Genomic DNA, 17,512 nt, shown 5'->3' with positions numbered 1-17,512 from the left:
ACCCGCCTGCCAATGCAGGAGATGCAAGAGACTCAGATTTGATCCCTGGGTCAGGAAAATCCCCTGGAGAAGGGAATGGCAACCCACTCCAGTATTCTTGCCTGGAGAATTCCATGAACAGAGGAACCTGGTGGGCTACAGTTCATGGGGTTGCAAAGGGTCAGACACAACTGAGCACTTAACAGTATCCTGTACCTTAGACCTTATGATCTAACCTTAATTTATTATCTCCTAAAAAGCCCTTCTCCAAATACAGTCACTTTGGGAGTTAGGGTTTCAATATATGAGTTTCAGAGGGGGACACAATTCAGTTCATAGAAAGTAGTGGGCTAGAGAATGATGGGGCTGGATGGGGGATTATCTTTGGACAGAGTGGTCAGGGAAGGTCTCTCTGAGGAGGCGCTATTCAGATTTTGTGCAGGAACTCAGCTTTAGTACTTTATTGGGACGTTGTTTGTTAGCATTTCGTTTTGTTTTGAGAAAGGACATACTGAAATCATTGAAGCCTGAATTCAGATCCCAGCTCTACTGCTTACAATTTGAGGAAGTTCCTAACCTCTCTGTGCTTCAGTTTCCTCATCTGTATAATGGGAATGGGGGCTAATACTTATGTCATAAATATTGTAAGGATTCACAGTGCTGTCTAATAGAACTTTCTGTGATGACAGAAATGCTCTGTCCAGTATAGTAACCAGCCACTAGCATGACCCTTAAAAGTGTGGCTGTTGAGCATTTAACCTGTGCCTGGTGAGACGGAAGAACTGAATTTTTAACTTAATCTTAATAGACACCTGTTAACTAGGAGCTGCCATAGTAGCACAGATGTGATGAATCCATGTCTGTAAAATGCTTAGCTCCACGCCTGCACACAGCAGGTATTAATAATTGTCATTTAGGATTAACATTAGCGATGGTAACGAGTATTTCTCTGGCAGATAGGAGGGGTTTGGGGGAGGGGGATAAACAGAAGTGACACTTTGATTCGTTATACTATCTTGATCCCCAAGTGCATTCTTGGCTTCCGTGTCTGTTATGATAGTGCCCCACGTGACCCCCTGTCTTTTCACTGGGCTGTGTGGTAGCCAAAGCCCTGGGGGACTGCCTGCTCCCTGGCGACTGACTGGGTGCCCTTCTCCCCTTCCAGCCGGGTAGAAATCACCGGTGGCTACTACGAGTACATCGACGTCAGCAGCTGCCAGGATATCATCCACCTCTACCACCTGCTCTGGTCTGCCACCATCCTCAACATCGTTGGCCTCTTCCTGGGCATCATCACTGCCGCTGTCCTGGGGGGCTTTAAGGACATGGTAAGAAAGGAAGTGACTTTGAATTTCCACAGAGGCCCCTCTTCCTGTAAAGGGTGGGGCAAGGCTCAGCGGGTGGGGCTATGGGGACCCACGTTTTGAAGGGAGGAACAGAAACCATTGCTTCAAGAATGTAGCTGCCTTAGAGGGGGCGGGAGGGCGGGATTTTCTGGTGGTCCAGTGATTAGGACTCTGAGCTTTCACTGTCCAGGACACCGGTTCAATCCCCGGTCCAGAAAGTGAGGTTCCACAAGCCACATGGCATGTGGCACAGCCAAAGGAAAAAAAAATGTAGCTGCCTTCAAACATCTTAAGTCAAAGGAGCCAGGTCTTGTCCTCAGACTGCAAACATGTCTTGTTAACATGAGACATTACCTGTGTTTTTGATGCACATTCTGGGGACAGGTGGGGTTCATGCTGGTTATGTAAACATAGCCTGTCATTACCCCCACTCAACCCACACACACTTCTGGTAGAAAATCTTTTGGGGTAGTTTTTCCTGTTACAGACTTTGGGAGAGCTGGAAGGAAAGACGTTTTTAGCTACAGGTAAGAAGTATGGCTGTCTTTCCCTCCCCAGGAATTTCCTCCTGCAGTTTCTCCAGAAAGAGTGAAAGTGAAAGCCCAGCCTCAGGCTGAGCTGCTTGTCCATATTCACGTGGCTGTGAATGTGCACCCAGGAAGTCCTCCATAGTCCTGGGGGCCTTCCCTCTTTTGCTTTTAAAGCATTTCAAAGCTTTTGTTTGTTTATTTAATAAACCTTGATCTCTAATTATCTCTATTTTGGAGATAATAGCTTTAGAGCTCTGGTTCTCAATCTGGCCTCCTATTAGAATACAATCACCTGCTGCTGCTGCTGCTGCTGCTGCGTCGCTTCAGTCGAGTCCGACTCTGTGCGACCCCATAGACGGCAGCAAAACCTGCCGGCCTGGGCCACTCCTCCAGAATGCCAATTTAATGGGTCTAAATTGAAGCTCAGGCAGCAGTACTTTAAAAAAAGCCCTCCTGGTGATTCCAGTCTGTGGCTACACTGCGTGCGTGCTCTGTCACTCAGCTGTGTCTGACTTTTTGCGACTCCATGGACTGTAGCCCGCCAGGTTCCTCTCCAGGCAAGAATACTGGAGTGGGTTGCCATCCCCTCTTCCAGAGGATCTTCCCAACCCATGGGATCGAAGCCACATCTCCTGCGCATCTCTTGCATTGCCTATGGAGTCTTTACTGCTGAGTCACCAGGGAAGCCCCAAGGTTGAGTAGGGTTGCTTTAAAGGAACGTCCCACCCATGTCTAGGAAATTATTTTGTGTCTTAAAAGGGCTTCCTTTGACCCCAGGAATGACACAGATAACCCTAGGCCCTTGGCTGTTTCTGTCCCATTTGCGGGGTGGCTGAGGAACAGGAGGCTTAAAGTCAGTTTGTAGTTTGGGCCTGGATTGTCAAAAGGATGAATAATGGAAACTGAAAGGTGGAAAAGGACCGCGGAAGAGAAAAAAACTGTAGTTTGTGGCAATAAGTTCCCAGTAGAACTGGGCTGACTGGTAGTATTGAGTGTTCCTGCTGTTGACCCTATGGCCAGAGAGTCTTCCCTGCTCCTATCCAGCCTGTCTGTCTGTCTTTTTCCCCTCCCTCTCTCATGCATGAGGCTTCCCAGGTGGTTCAGTGGTAAAGAATCCACCTGCCAAGGCAGAAGATGCAAGAAACGCAGATTCGATCCCTGGGCCGGGAAGATCCCTTGGAGGAGGGCACGGCAACCCACTCCGATATTCTTGCCTGGAGAATGCCATGGACAGAGGAGCCTGGAGGGCTACAGGTCATGGGGTCGTGAAGAGCAGTTGTGGCTGAGCACACACGCATACACGCATTTATTATTTCCACACCCCTTCTCCTAGTCAGGAGAGCTCAAGCCCTAGGCTTGGTGGAGGCATGGGGCTAGGGTGGGAGCGGCTTGGAGGGAGAAGGCTGTCCTCTCAGTTCGAGCCTGACGGAGCTTTGGCATGAGAGAGTCTTCAGAAAAGCTGTTTCTGGGTTTGAGCTTCTTTGGAGAAAAGAATGCACGTTATCCTTTTCTTTAAAACTTGTATTGGAGTATAGTTGCTTTACGAGGTTATGTTACTTTCTACTGTGCAGCAGAGTGAATCAGCTATACATATACATATATCCCCTCTTTTTTTGGATTTCCTTCCCATTCAGGTCACCATGGAGCACCAAGTAGAGTTTTCCCCAGGGGACAGACGAAGAGAAGCTTCTGGTTGGGGTTGGCGAGTTGAGATGGGACATCCGACGGGTGTTAAGGGTTCTCTGAATTTTCTCTGAGCTCTGAGACGTGGACAGCCAAGCACCCTGAGGCACAGAGTGACTGGCGGCCACCTGCTAGGCTCTGTGGGGCTCCTGCAAGGACCCCTGTCACAACTCAGTTGACCGTTGATGTATAGATTTATTTCTGAACTCTTTTTAAAAAAATCGTTGAGGTATAGTTGACTTTACTATAGCATATTAGTTTCAGGTGTACCATGTGGACTGTTCATTTCACTGTGACCCTTGATCTCTAGGGGAGTAAGGGGTTTGTTGACAGTCAGTCCTGAGAGGTGGCAGTAATGGCCCCTTTCCTCTCTATAAAGGGCTTTTGCACAATCCCTTTCTCTGCTCCTCCCCCACTACTACTACCTCATGAAGTATAACTCCCACCATTAACGGTTGAGGAAAGAGGCCCACAGGAAGTCAAGTGACCTGCCCAGGGCTAAATAGCAGAGCCGGGAGTGGAGCCCAGGTGTGTCAAATGCCAGAGCCTTTGCTCCTACCGCTCCCTCACAGCTGCCCCTGAGGAGCATTCGGCCAGCCCTTTCTGGTTCCATAGGTGTTTTAACAGACATCACCTCCTTTGTTTAGTTTCTTTAATTTTCAAAATTAAAAGCCAGTTGTTTCCAACTGTTGGGAGCTTCTCTGAGAAATGAGGAGAGTGAGGGAAGACCTGAGCCTCATCCAGTGCCAGGCCTGGGAACCCAATCGAGGGCCAGTGGGGAAAACAGAAGATGAAGGCAAAGAGCAGAGGCAGGAGATTTGATTCATGACAAGAGAGGGCAAATATGAGCTATATGTTACGACAGGGCACCAAAGAGGAACCATTGTTTTGATAGCTTTAGGAAAATGAGACATGGTGTAGAAAATCCTGGAACATCTACCAGAAAATCTCTGGCCTATGTCCAGACATGCTTGATGCCTCGTGGTGTTGTGTCTCCACCCTGAGTAGAATGCCTTGGGGGCCTCAGGGAGGCCCAGAGGTGCTGGCTGATGAAAGGCATTCCTGAGGAGTGAGGCCAGGAGCCAAAGGCTGTGAGCTGGCAGCCTTCAATGGGATCAACTCGGAGCACTGTTTCCAGAGTTGTGGGAGCCTGAAAGGAAAAAGAACGTCTTCATTCCCTTGGCTTCGTGCCAAGGATCTTAAAGAAATGTTGGATGACCACAGTGTTTGTGGCTCAAAAATATGAGAACTTGAGATGAATCATAGGAAGTAATACTATCTTGCCATTTGTTGCTATTTAGTGTCTCTGGTGTAAAGTAGGGAGAAATCAAAGTGGTCTTCTTTCCAAAGTCCACAATCATTGTCTTTGAAAGGACTCAGTTCTGTCCTGGTGAGATGGATTTGACCATTTCCTGTGCCTGGAGGAGGAAATGGCTACCCACTCCAGTATTCTTGTCTGGAGAAACCCATGGACAGAGGAGCCTGGCGGGCTACAGTCCATGGGGTCGGAAAGAGTCAGACACAACTGAAGCAGCTTAGCACAGCACAGCACATTTCCAGTGCTTGCGAATCACCGTTTGTTTCACTGGAGCTCAGAATGCTACTCATCAGAAGTGGGGATCTCATAACTTAAGCCCCAGAATTATTGGTGCAGAAACACACATTCCTATATACACACACGAATAGAAACAGAGCCCAGATTTATTGTAAAATCAGAATTATGAATTTAAACCTGTACCCAGACCATGCTCTGGGGCAATCCATTTTGCTCCTTCCCTGCCCCACTCCCAACTTCACCCCCCTTGACACTTTCAGCCTCTGTTGTTACCTTGTCCATTTTCTCTACATCCTCCGCACCTCTCATCTGTGGCTCTCCTGTGCTTATTTCATCTTTCCCCTGTGTTTCTTTCTCTATAATATTCAACTTCCTTTCAAAGAGGATCCTGGACCCCCAGCCTTGCTACACACCAAACACCTTTTCTAGATAGTTTATATTCCCCAATTGCTTCTCTGTGGTTGCGTGTGTGTGCTCAGTCATGTCCCACTCTTTGTGACCCTACAGACTGTAGCCTGCCAGGCTCCTCTGTCCATGGGATTCTCCAGGCAAGAACACTGGAGTGGGTTGTCATTTCCTCCTCTAGGGGATCTTCCCGACCCAGGGATTGAACCTGCGTCCCTTGCACCTCTTGCACTGGCAGGTGGGTTCTTTACCACTGAGCCACCTGGGAAGCCTTCTCTTTGCATAGAAGAGCTGGTTTCGTTTTGCAAGAGTTGGAGGGTGTGGTTTTAACTGGCACAAGGCCAAGGGAACATGATTTCTGGGACTTCCTCAGAAGTGACATTTCTTCTTGGAATCCTGGTGGAGAGGTAAGGGCATTGCTGAACGCTCTGCTTCTGTAATGCGAGCCAGCCCTTGGAATGGTCAAGACCTCAGCCCTCTCCCACACATGAGAGAGGCTGAGAAACATTTCTGTGGTTGTCTGTGAGCAGCATCATAATGACTGAGGTTTGTAGCTCTTCAAACCTCCTAGAGATGTAAACAGTAACCCACTCCAAGGAAGAGAGCAACAGACTGTGTTGAAACTTGCTCTACGGGAGTTTCCTCTGCCAACACCCCAACATGGTTGCCTGTGCCATTGCCAAAGCCTGCCCACACATTTTCATCACTTGAGAGGAAGCTTCTGCTCGCCGTTAACGCAGAGTAGATACAACTAGAAACAAGACACATGGACTTTGTGGACAGCTCTACATTATACGCACGAACAGAGGGGGTGTCAATGACATGGACCATGGAAAGGACATTTCTCCCACACCTTGGGCCATGTGGCACTCATTAGGCACAGTCCTGCTTGGGAACTCATGAGCAGTGCTGACTTCCTCTGGCAGTGTTTTGGCCTTACTGAAATCCAGACTCTCATCCTAGACAAGATTGGCTTTAACCCTTGAAGGGCTACACACACCACCATGTTATAAAAAGGGTATTCAATTCTTTCTGCATTGTTTTATTTTCCCAAAAATATGTGTGTGTGGTGGTGGTGGGGGAGGTATTAATATACTCTACTTGGTCTTTCTTGGTTTCTATGCTAAGGTTTTGCCTCCAGCCCATAGGGCTGAGGCAAAGTGAATACCTTCATGTGTGCCTGCGAGCTCCTTAGCGAGGTTGGAGTCTGCAAGAATCCTTACAGTTTTTCCAAACTCTTCATGATAATCATATTTTAGTCACAGAGAGAGCAGTAGTCTTGTTGGTTTGACATTTTGTATTGGGGGGGGGGTCTTTGTGTTTTTGAAAGTCAAAGATTTCGACTATTGGTTTGAATTTTTCAAAACAGTCAGTGTGGGGAAATGACACAAGTGATACATAGTAGTTGTGAAAACTTTGGCTGTATAATTGAGAATAAAGAGTCCCCATTTACTTCCTAATACCGCTGCCCTCCCCAGAGACAGCCATAGCTAACAGTTTGTTGTGAATCTTTTCAGATTAATTTCATTGACAAGTGTATATTCATATATAATTGTTTGGGTCTTTACATAAACTGGGATTATGCTATAGTAATAGAACATGGTGACTTTTTAAAAGATTTTATTTTTAGAGCAATTTTAGATTCACAACAAAACTGAGATGAAGGTAGAGAGATTTCTCATAAACTTTCTTCCCCAACACACAGCCTTCCCTATTATCAGCCTCCCCTGTTATCAACATCCCCCACAGAGTGGTACATTTGTTGGCAAGGATGAAATCTATACCGACGCATCATAATTACCCAAAGTCCATAGTTTACCTTAGTGCCCACTCTTGATGTTGTAATTCTGTGGGACATAGAATATTGGACAAATGAATTCTATTGGACAGGTGTATAATGACATATATCCATCATTCTGGCAGCAAACAGTATTTTCGCTCTCCTAAGTAGCCTCTGTGTTCTGCCTGTTCATCCTTCCCAATCCCAGCTCCTGACAACCAGTGATCTTTTATTGTCTCCATAGTTTTATCAGTGGCTTGCTTTCTTAAACATTGTTTTTAAATTTAATCTTTGACTGCGTGCAGGCTTTCTCTAGTTGCGGTGACCAGGGGCTACTCTTCATTGTGGTGTGTGGGTTTCTCGTTGCCATGGCTTCTTTTGTTGCAGAGGCTGGGTTCTAGGCCCTCAGGCTCAGCAGTTGTGGCACCTGGGCTTAGTTATCTCGTGGCATGTGGGATCCTCTCGGACCAGGGGTTGAGCCTGCATCCCCTGCTTTGGCAGGTGGATTTTTAACCACTGAAGCACCATGGAAGCCCTGTTTCTGTTTTTTATATTTACAAATATATCCTGGACAATTTCCCTGTCATGAACTATAGGTGCACATCATCGTTTATCAACAGCTCCATAGTATTCTGTAGTATGGATGTCCCGTGGTTTATTTAACCATTCCCCTAGTGATGAACATTTATATTGTTTTTGATTTTACAGAACCCAACTCTCCCAGCGCTGAACTGTTCTGTTGAAAATGCCCATCCAACTGTCTCTTACTATGCTCGTCCTCAAGTGGCATCCTACAACACCTACTACCATAGCCCTCCTCACCTGCCACCTTATTCTGCTTATGACTTTCAGGTACGTTTTGAGACAAAAAAGAACTCTCTGTTACCCTTGCTCTCGCTCATCCTCTCTTATTCTCTCCCTAATTATGGATCCTTCCTAATATACATCAGGTAGCCAGGCTCTCCATCCCGTGGCCTGTGGGTACCCATGAAGCTTAAGGACTGCATAAGCTGCATCACTGCATAAGGCAGTGATGGTGGAGGCTGGGAAAGACACAAGAGGAGAAGCAACAGAGTGATAGATGAAAGGGGGAGAGGAGATAGGATTTAGATGTCCCAAGTGGTGTTGACCTCCCCTGAGGTACTCATGAGTACGTCTCCACAGACCCCTGTCCAACGGTGGCTTTTTCCATTTCTCTGCCACAGGAAGAGGCTTGTCTAGTCCTGTTCCATAGCATAAGGACATGCTGAGTCACACAAGGGTTTGAATCAAATCTGTAATGAGAAAGCAGTCCCTTGTTTTTTTCTAGACTTCCTAACTGGGACTGTACAGAGAAAATCTTTTTTATAACACCCTTCTCCCTTCCTTTTAAATTTTTTTGCCTTGTTATCATGTGGGTCAGAAATAGTGTTACCAAATTTGCACTTTCCCACTTTCCTTTTAAGCTAAGATGAAGCACAGAAAAACAGAACCCCAAAGGTACTTCATTAAAGGGAATTCATTGTATGTGGGCAGAGCGCTGAACTAGACACTTCAGGAAAACAAACGAAATGGTCTTTTAGGCATTTACAGTGATTATAAACCCCGGACCACAGAAGAGTGGGATTCCACTCAAATCTGGTTAATTCAAAATTTGGGGACCAGGGAAATGCCTTTGAAAGGAGGCAAACCCATAATGAATTTCGTTCTATTGACTAAGAGTCCTGAATTTTCCAAGGGGACATAAAAGCATGACTGTTTGGGGGTGCTTCCAATTCACCAGCCAGTTTAGAAAAACAGAGCCCTTGGGAAACCTAATTTCTGCCTCAGATTAACAAAATCATTGAAACTGAAAACCCTCCCCATTTAGTTGAGTAAAGTGTACTTTGGTTTGATTTAGACACTGTATGGGCAGGTCTAGGACTCTATACTGCAATAGGAATACGTCTCTATAGTGTGAACGTGGACTGTTCACTGTCATAAAATACAGCACCAGCACAAAGAGGCATCCATTAAAGCCTGGGGAAAGTGTTAGAACTTGTTTTAAAGCCTACTGTATTCACAGGTAGACAACTCAGGGAACTTGTTCCCCGAATAGATAATATAGACTGGAAAACACAAATAGGCTCTGAAAGGGCATAGATCATTGCAATAGTGACAGGGGCAAAAAGGAATCCTTTAAGAGAATTCAGGGACATTGAACCTAGCATGAGAGGGTCACCATTCTTTGAGGCATCCATAACCAAAAGTCATCCTGGGATAGCGGGGCCATGCATGGCTCCCAAGAGGCTGCTTCCATTTTTTTTTAATATGGAAGCAAATTATATTGATTAGATTGGTTTTTGGACTTTTCACTTTATAACAAACCTCTGGAGTAGGAACAGTAACCCCCTTAGTAATGGCTGCTGCAAACTCTTAAGATAGGAAGTCCCTGTTTATGTAATGGAGCTATCTTTCTGTCCATCATTACTCATTCAAAACCATCCCAGGCATGAAAACAAGGTTGCCCAACGTCAATGGTGGCCCAGACTGTCAGTTTCAGTTCAGTCAGTGTTTACTCTGTGTTCCCATGTGCTTGGAGCTGTGGATGTAGCGACTGAGTGAGACCTAGGCCCTGCATTAAGAGATCAGTCTGAGGACTTGAGTGGGGATGCTCAGGGGCAGCAGCGAGGACAAGGATGTACATCCAGGTCTGTCTGAGGCCAGAGGCTGGCTTGGGGGATTCTTTGGAGAAGCTGTAAATCTGAGCACACTATCAATTTTTTCCCCAGTTAGTTTCAGAATATTTCATGTTTTACTGCTTTATATAATGGACTTTATAGTCATTACTCAGAAAGGTTCTCTTGACTCGCCTTTACCATGTGATTACATGGCTCCCCACTCCAAAGACTGCTGGGCCACTTCTTATACCTCTCCTGGTTCTTGCCAGAGGTTCAAGCTGTCTTTTATATTTCCTTTTTGGAGACTTTCTAAAGTTGTGGGTTTTAAGGGATATGATTGATTTATTTGGCTTCGCTGGGTCCCCAGTGCAGCGCACAGGCTCTTCTTTGAGGTGCGTGGGCTTTCTGTAGTTACTGTGTGGACGTCTCTAGGTATGTTGCATGGGCTTAACTGCCCTGTGGCATGTTGGCATGTGGGAATTTAGTTCCCTGACCAGGGACTGAACCTGTATCCCTTGCATTGGAAGGCAGTTTCTCAACCACTGGACTACCAGGGAGATCCCTAAGGGATATGTTTTTAAGTGGTATTTGTTTCCCTCTAGAACTTATACAGCATTTCATTTTAGTATTTGAATGGAGCTTGCTTTTGTTCACCAAGTTCCAGTCCCTTATCATTTCATACAAGGAAATACCAGTCTTTACCCAAGAAAGCCAGGAGGATTAGGGCCATCTGGTGTGTTCCCAGATAAATGGAAAGCAGTCAGCAAAATGCATACCAGCTCTGACAATAAAAGCAGCAGAAGCACAGACCTAACACCAACAACAAAAAGCCAGAGCTCCCTTATTCTCTTAGATTGTATTGGGGGCCCAAATAATAGCAGGAAAATGGACCTTTCTGGGCTTTGTTCTGAATGATTTCCCCAATTTGATCATTTCCAAATAGAACTATTTATGTCACTTTGAAGACTTCTCTCTCCCTTTTTACCCCTGAGGCTGATGAGATTTATAGGGTGTTCTTTTAACCCCGCTAAGTCACCCCCTTGTTGGGTAGCTGTCCAGTCAGGAAGCTTGGGAAGCATTTCTTGTGGTCAGATGGGATCGAGGACGTGGGTCTGGTCAGGTGGCCCTGAGGATGTTGTGAGGGCTGAGCTTGGAGAAGCAGGATTCTTGCAGACTTTGGACTTGAAGCCAAGGCTGTCGGTGCCTCCTTGCTCACCTTCCTGCACTCACTTCCAGGTAGCCAGGCAGTCCATATCCTGTAGGGTGTGAAACATCAGTTTCTACTTCTGCTGGGGAATTCAACCCTGTGTAGCTTTGGGGTCCACTTCCCTGGGGGCTCAGTGGTAAAGAATCCACCTGCCCAATGCAGGAGATGTGGGTTCAATCCCTGGGTGAGAAGATCCCCTGGAGAAGGGAATGGCAACCCACTCCAGTATTCTTGCCTGGGAAATCCCATGGACAGAGCAGCCTGGAGTGTTACAGTCCATGGGGTTGAAAAAGAGTCAGACCTGACTTAGCGGCTAAACAACAACAGCAAGCTTTGGGGTAAATCCCTTAACGATTCCAGTCTGACCTACTGGGCCAGAACCCCGACTTCACTCTAACCATGTCCCTGTCCTGTCCATTTGGTGAATTGCCAAGTTTAGCTTAAAACAAAAGCCTTTGCAAAATGCCACTGCCTCTGTGGATAGTCTTTATTAAATCACAGAAGGGTACACTGGGTTTCGAGGTAGCCACTGAAAAGGATCCATTATAAATTGGGCCTACTGAATGAGAGAGTGGAGGTCGTCTTGGGGGCGATGGTATAGGAGCAGGTGACTGACAACCTTAGAAGGCTGCCACCGCCATTCAGCCTTCTATTTCTCCTCTCCTGCCAAGCTTCTCCTTGCCTCTCCTCCTCTCTCTTGTTTCTGATCCCTCCCTTTGCTCCCACTCTTCTCTCTGTCTCTCCTGGGTTTGCTTTCTGGGCCGGAAACAGAGGGGGAACGCAAAGAACCAAGAGACCCTGGATTTTACCCTTGGAACACAGCATCTTTTGCTAGTGTAACCTTCGTCACCCGGCCAGTTCCAGGGCTCTTTCGGGAGTCACTGCCTCCCAGCACTTCTGAAGAGAGAAGCACAGGTGGTAGAAATGCGCATGGGTCTTGTAGAGTGTGGGTCCGCCTGGGGCAGGAAGGGGCAGATTGAAGTGGGAGAGGGAGGGGCAGATTGGGGCTGGAGAGGAGTGTCTGTGAGGGTGCTCCCACCTCCTCTGTCCCTGCGATAGCCACCCCAGCCTCTCAGAAGCAGCTCAGGAAGCTCGGAGCCCAGCAGTAGGCTATTTAGATGCTTTTCATGCTTTTCATGCTTTGTGGTGCGAAAGGATTCAAAGCTCTGTTCTTCTGAGTGGCCGTCTGGTCCTGTTAGTCAAGTCTTAGGCAGGAACTAAATGCACTGGGCCTGCTCCCCAGCTGCAACAAAGCCGAAGCTTTCCCAAGGTGCCTGCCTGTTGCTAGGAAACTGCATGCTGGTGCCCACCCCCTCCCACCCCGCCATCCCAAGGGCGGGGGGGGGGGGGTGGACTATGGCCAGTCAGCTCCCTCGCTCTGCCATTTATCCCTAAGACTCCAGCATCATCAGAGGGCAGTGAGAAGCATCCCGCCCCCATCCCCCTAAATACCTTCTTATACGGGAAACTTCCCTGGTAGCTTAGTTGGTAAAGAATCTGTCTGCAATGCAGGAGACCCCGGTTTGATTCCTGGATCAGGAAGGTCCCCTGGAGAAGGGATAGGCTACCCACTCCAGTGTTCTTGGGCTTCCCTTGTGGCTCAGCTGGTAAAGAATCTGGCCTCAGTGCGGGAGACCTGGGTTCAATCCCTGGGTTGGAAAGATCCTCTGGAGAAGGGAAAGGCTACCCACTCCAGTATTGTGGCCTGGAGAATTCCATTGGACTATAGGGTCGCAAAGAGTCGGACACGACTGAGCTTCGCGGGAAACAGAGGTGAAAACCCAAGGTGGCTATACCACCCTCCTTAGGATCAAAGTCTACAACTGCCCCCAGCAGCCTGTTACTGCCTCTCAGGACAGAATGGCCTTTAGCTCCACCTTCGAAACTTGCTTTCCCTTCTGTGTCTGGGGGGCAGAGAACTGGCTTCCTGACTCTATCCTGGAGTGAGATTTAGAAAGGCAGTGTCACATCCCTGGACACAGAGATCTTGTCCCTGGTGGGATTTTGCTCTCCTCTCTGGTTTAAGAGGACCGCAAAAGCAACAGAGGAGGAGGGAGAGAGAGGAGGGATCATGAGATCAATGTCAAAGGAAGCATATCTCTTCCTGGAGGGAGAAGAAATTTGGAGATTTTTGGAAGCAATCTGGTTTGTCTCAAGTCAACTGCCTCAAGCTCTTTTATCTTTTTTTTTTCTGCTGCACCATGCAGCATGTGAGAGCTTAGTTCCTCAACCAGGGATTAATCCCGTGCCCTCTGCATTGGAAGCATTAACCACTGCATTGTAAGCATTAACCACATAACCAGGGAAGTCCCTCAAGTTTTTTCTTTGTCTTTAAAGGCTTTCTATGACCCTGTCATTCCTTCTCTCAGATCAAAAGGGTGGATGGGGTGGGGGAGGATCAGTCCTGACATTATGTGGTAGGAGACAGAGATTTCAATGTCTAAAGCAAGACCTAGAAACCAGGATATCCCTTTCTAAGGAGTATGGAAGTCAGGACTGGGGATAAGGAGAATCAGCCAACTGGTCTCAGGCTCCAGACACCTCATGGCAAGGCTGACTCTAGATTGCTCTAGGCCTGGAAATAACATGATCAGCTTAGACTCCAGGGCTTCCCGGGTAGCTCAGTGGTAAAGAACCCGCCTGCCAAGCAAGAGACGTGAGTTTGCCCTCTGATCCAGGAAGATCCCCTGGAGAAGGAAATGGCAACCCACTCTAGTATTCTTGCCTGGGAAATCACATGGACAGAGGAGCCTGGTGGGCTACAGTTCCTAGGGTATCAAAGAGTCAGACATGACTTAACAACTAAACAGTCAACCACTTTGACTCTGGCCAGCAGAACAAAGTAAAGGTATTGACCTCCCCAAACAGCACTTGAACTCTTGAGAAATTTTGGTATAGGTGAGTCTTTTTTTTAAAAAAAATACAGCAGTTCCTCCTAGAGCTAAGGCACAACAGAAAATTGCCATTTTACAGCCCTATTCGTTGGCTTTTATTGGAGACCCCTCCAGCCTTCAGGCCTCAGCTAAGCTCCACCACTGGAGCAACGTCATGGTACCCACAAGATGTGACTGTAGTCTTTGAAAATAGATTTTATTTATAAAAAACATGCCAAGTTCATCTTCTGTGCTATAAGTGACTGAAGTCTTAGTCACTCATCTAACATTGATTGAGCAACTTCTACTTGCCAATCACTGTTCTGAGCTCTGGGGAAGAGAGCAGTGACCAAAACAGGCCAACTCTCCTTGAGCAGGAAAGTCAGGGTCAAGGGTATACACTGGCTGGGAAAGAGAAGTGGCAGATTGACTCCTAACATGCTGATTCACTGGGCATTTTTTTTTTTTTATCCCATATCTCACTCCCTTCCCCAAGTACCATGCATGCTCCATTGCTCTGTCATATCCAACTCTTATGATACCATGAACTGTAGCCCACCAGGCTCCTCTGTCCATGGGATTTCCCAGGTAAGAATACTGGAGTAGGTTGCCATCTCCTTTTCCAGGAGATCTTCCCAACCCAGGGATCGAACCCATGTCTCTTGTATTGGCAGGCAGGTTCTTTACCACTGAGCCACCTGGGAAGCCCCCTCAAAATAACACAGAAATAGGAGCAACAGGATGACTGACTGACGGAGAGGTCCAAAGGGCTGGGGAAGAGGATTCCAAGGCATTTCTGCCTGAGCTTTGCAGCCTGAGAGAGAAAGTTGGGCCAGCTCCGTTTCATGGCCCTCAATAACCCTGCAAGGTTTAGGGGCTCTTGGTTGTTCCAAACCGGAACACACTGGGTCCATATTCACTTTTAAATAATGACTAATGTTGGGGAATTGCAACCTCATGGTGGAAACTGATGTTTTATTTTGATTGCACAGCATTCCAGTGTCTTTCCATCCTCCCCTCCCTCTGGACTTTCTGATGAGCCCCAGTCTGCCTCACCTTCGCCCAGCTACATGTGGTCCTCGAGTGCTCCACCCCGTTACTCTCCACCTTACTATCCGCCTTTTGAGAAGCCACCCCCTTACAGCCCCTAAAGAGGAATGCCCGCTGGCTGTTGAGATTATTGTGGCTTTTGTATTTCTGCTTTAGTGGAAGTGTGTAGGGTACAAAATTTAAAGTGTGACTCATACATAAAGTTTGACAGTGGCCTGCCAGGCTAGGGAAAGATAGGAAAGAAGTTTATTTGTTATTAGTGCAGAGGAGGGGTGGCCAGGCTGAGCCCAGCAGTTCTGAGCAGGATAGCACGAGGCTGGGGAGCCATCTCAGCAAGAAGCGTGTCTGGTCTGGGCCTGCATTACCCTATGGCCCCACCTCTATAGGCCATAGAAGCGTGGTTGCCATCTGCTTCACTTGGTGTAAAAGGAGTGTTGTCCTCACCCTTGGCAGATTGCCACCCTAGCACCTCAGTTGAAGCGCCTGGCTTAGAGGCCCTCTCTTTCCCTCCCACTAAAGTCAGTCCCTAAGGAAAATTTCCCAGATAGGGCTCTACACGGTAGTTCCAATGCAGAGAGTTCTGGCTAAGATTTTGTTTGCTTGTGTCTGATGCTGAAAAAAGCTGGCCATATCCCTTACTCCTTTCTACTCTGTATTGTAAAAATGGCTGTTGTGATCATTCAGCTCAGCTTTTGTGATTGGTACCTCCCAAAGGGAAAAGTGCAATATTCCTTCGAGTAGTGGGGAACAGGATTGATTGTTCAAGAAGCACTGACATAGACAGAGCAGCATGTGAGATGTTTTAAGTAGGTCCCAGTTATACATCAGGTAACTTAGGAAAACAGCGGTTTACTACATGTTGCATTTGCTGTGGGAGATAGAAATCTTACTGTTAAAACTGAGTTTTAAAAATGCTAGATTAGGTTCTTGAACTGTCACTAATCTTTGTGACTATTTAATCTTCAAATATTGTGCTTCAACCCCAGCAAACCGCACGTATCCTGCACCCTACCCCAAAAGAATCATCTGTATTTTAATGCCACTGCTCTAATTGGTCCTTTTTTCTGTTGAGACCAATCGTGACAGTGTTCAAGATTATGGAAGTGTTACAATGCCGCTTTAAGTCTGCAAAACCTCAAATGTAGCCAACTTGACAAACTCTTAAGTGTTATTGTAGATTTAAAATCCATCTGGCACATTGTGGTAGGTATTTGTACAGTTCTTTTAATTATACATAGCTTTAAACCTCAACCTGATGAATTTAACACTTTGGCACCCATGCCTTCACTTCAGAATGAACACTTTCATTGCGATCTTATGTTAACCTGAGAATTGATTTAAAGGAAGATTGATAATCCTACACTTGTAAAAAAAAAATACAGGGCTATTGTATTTTAGACAGAACATATACAGGAAAAATTTCCAGCCAATTTCGCTACCTCCCAACTTGATGGATTAGAGGTAGCAGGCAAATGCTGGTGCTCCCATCTATCTTGTAGACACCCAGCCATCAAGAATTCTCACGGCACAACAAGTGCACTCACTGTTCACAGTAAATGTTTGCAAAACATTTAGTTTAACTTTTGACATCACCAATGATGTCTCATCTGAATTTCAAATCTGAACAATTATAATCTTTTTGCGTTATATAACACTATTATTTTCTACTGTTCTGAGCATATTAAAATTCTATTGGATTTCAAAAAGGGACTAATAACCAATTGACTTACTATACAAATGTCAACTTGTGATATTCAATGAAATTTCTTGCTGTTTACACTTTACATTTTGCTTTAATGAACGTGTATGAGTATTTAATTTTTTAAAAGGCACCATTACACAGTATATCCTACATTTATCACATTTCTTAAAGTGTTAAGATTCTAGGACTCATTTCTATGTATTTTTCTTACTTTACAAAATAACTTGAAACAGTATAGATTTTGTAACTTAATTTTAGCAGCTTCTTTTTTTATTACATTGAATTATAACAACTGCATGTTACCTTAGAAAAGTTAATATTTGCTGCTTTACTCTTTTGCAAAAACATTTGCTGTAATGAAGGAATTTGTATTTCCAAAATGTACCTTGACTGCATTTTGTAATATTTACCGCTTTATTCCTAATTCTGCTTTAAAGTATTGAACTGGGCATGAAAAATTAAAATATTAATCCAGAACCTGTGTAAACTGGATGTTGCTTAAAATCTGTATCACTGCCATGTTGGAAACCCAGACTGCTTTTGTGATGTTTCAAATTAATAAAACTATCCTCCTCCTTATCAACTTACATGTGTCTTCATGGAATCAACAGAAGTATCACAAATGCTCCAAAGCAACTGATAGCAGGTGACTCACTTCTGACTACTATGGTTCAAGATATAATGGGCATGCAATTAACCAACATATAAAACCTAACAGGAAATTCTATCATACTGTCATCAGAAATATAGTTCCAGTCTCCTG

At 45.9% G+C, this 17,512-nt stretch overlaps 1 protein-coding gene across 1 annotated transcript; it reads left to right on the top strand.

Moving 5' to 3' along the window:
* Nucleotides 1-1,144: 1,144 nt before the first annotated feature.
* TMEM255A (transmembrane protein 255A) lies at nt 1,145-17,336 on the top strand (the record flags this gene model as incomplete). Its single annotated transcript, XM_018044172.1, is given in 3 exon segments — nt 1,145-1,307; nt 7,987-8,130; nt 14,990-17,336. Coding segments are annotated over 3 exon segments (466 nt in total), but the record flags the coding sequence as incomplete, so codon positions are not given.
* Between the last annotated feature and the right edge of the window lie 176 nt (nt 17,337-17,512).

The sequence above is a fragment of the Capra hircus genome (genome assembly GCF_001704415.2).
Source record: "Capra hircus breed San Clemente chromosome X unlocalized genomic scaffold, ASM170441v1, whole genome shotgun sequence".
In the NCBI taxonomy this organism is placed as follows: Eukaryota; Metazoa; Chordata; class Mammalia; order Artiodactyla; family Bovidae; genus Capra; species Capra hircus.
This window is presented reverse-complemented; position numbering and strand designations above follow the sequence as displayed.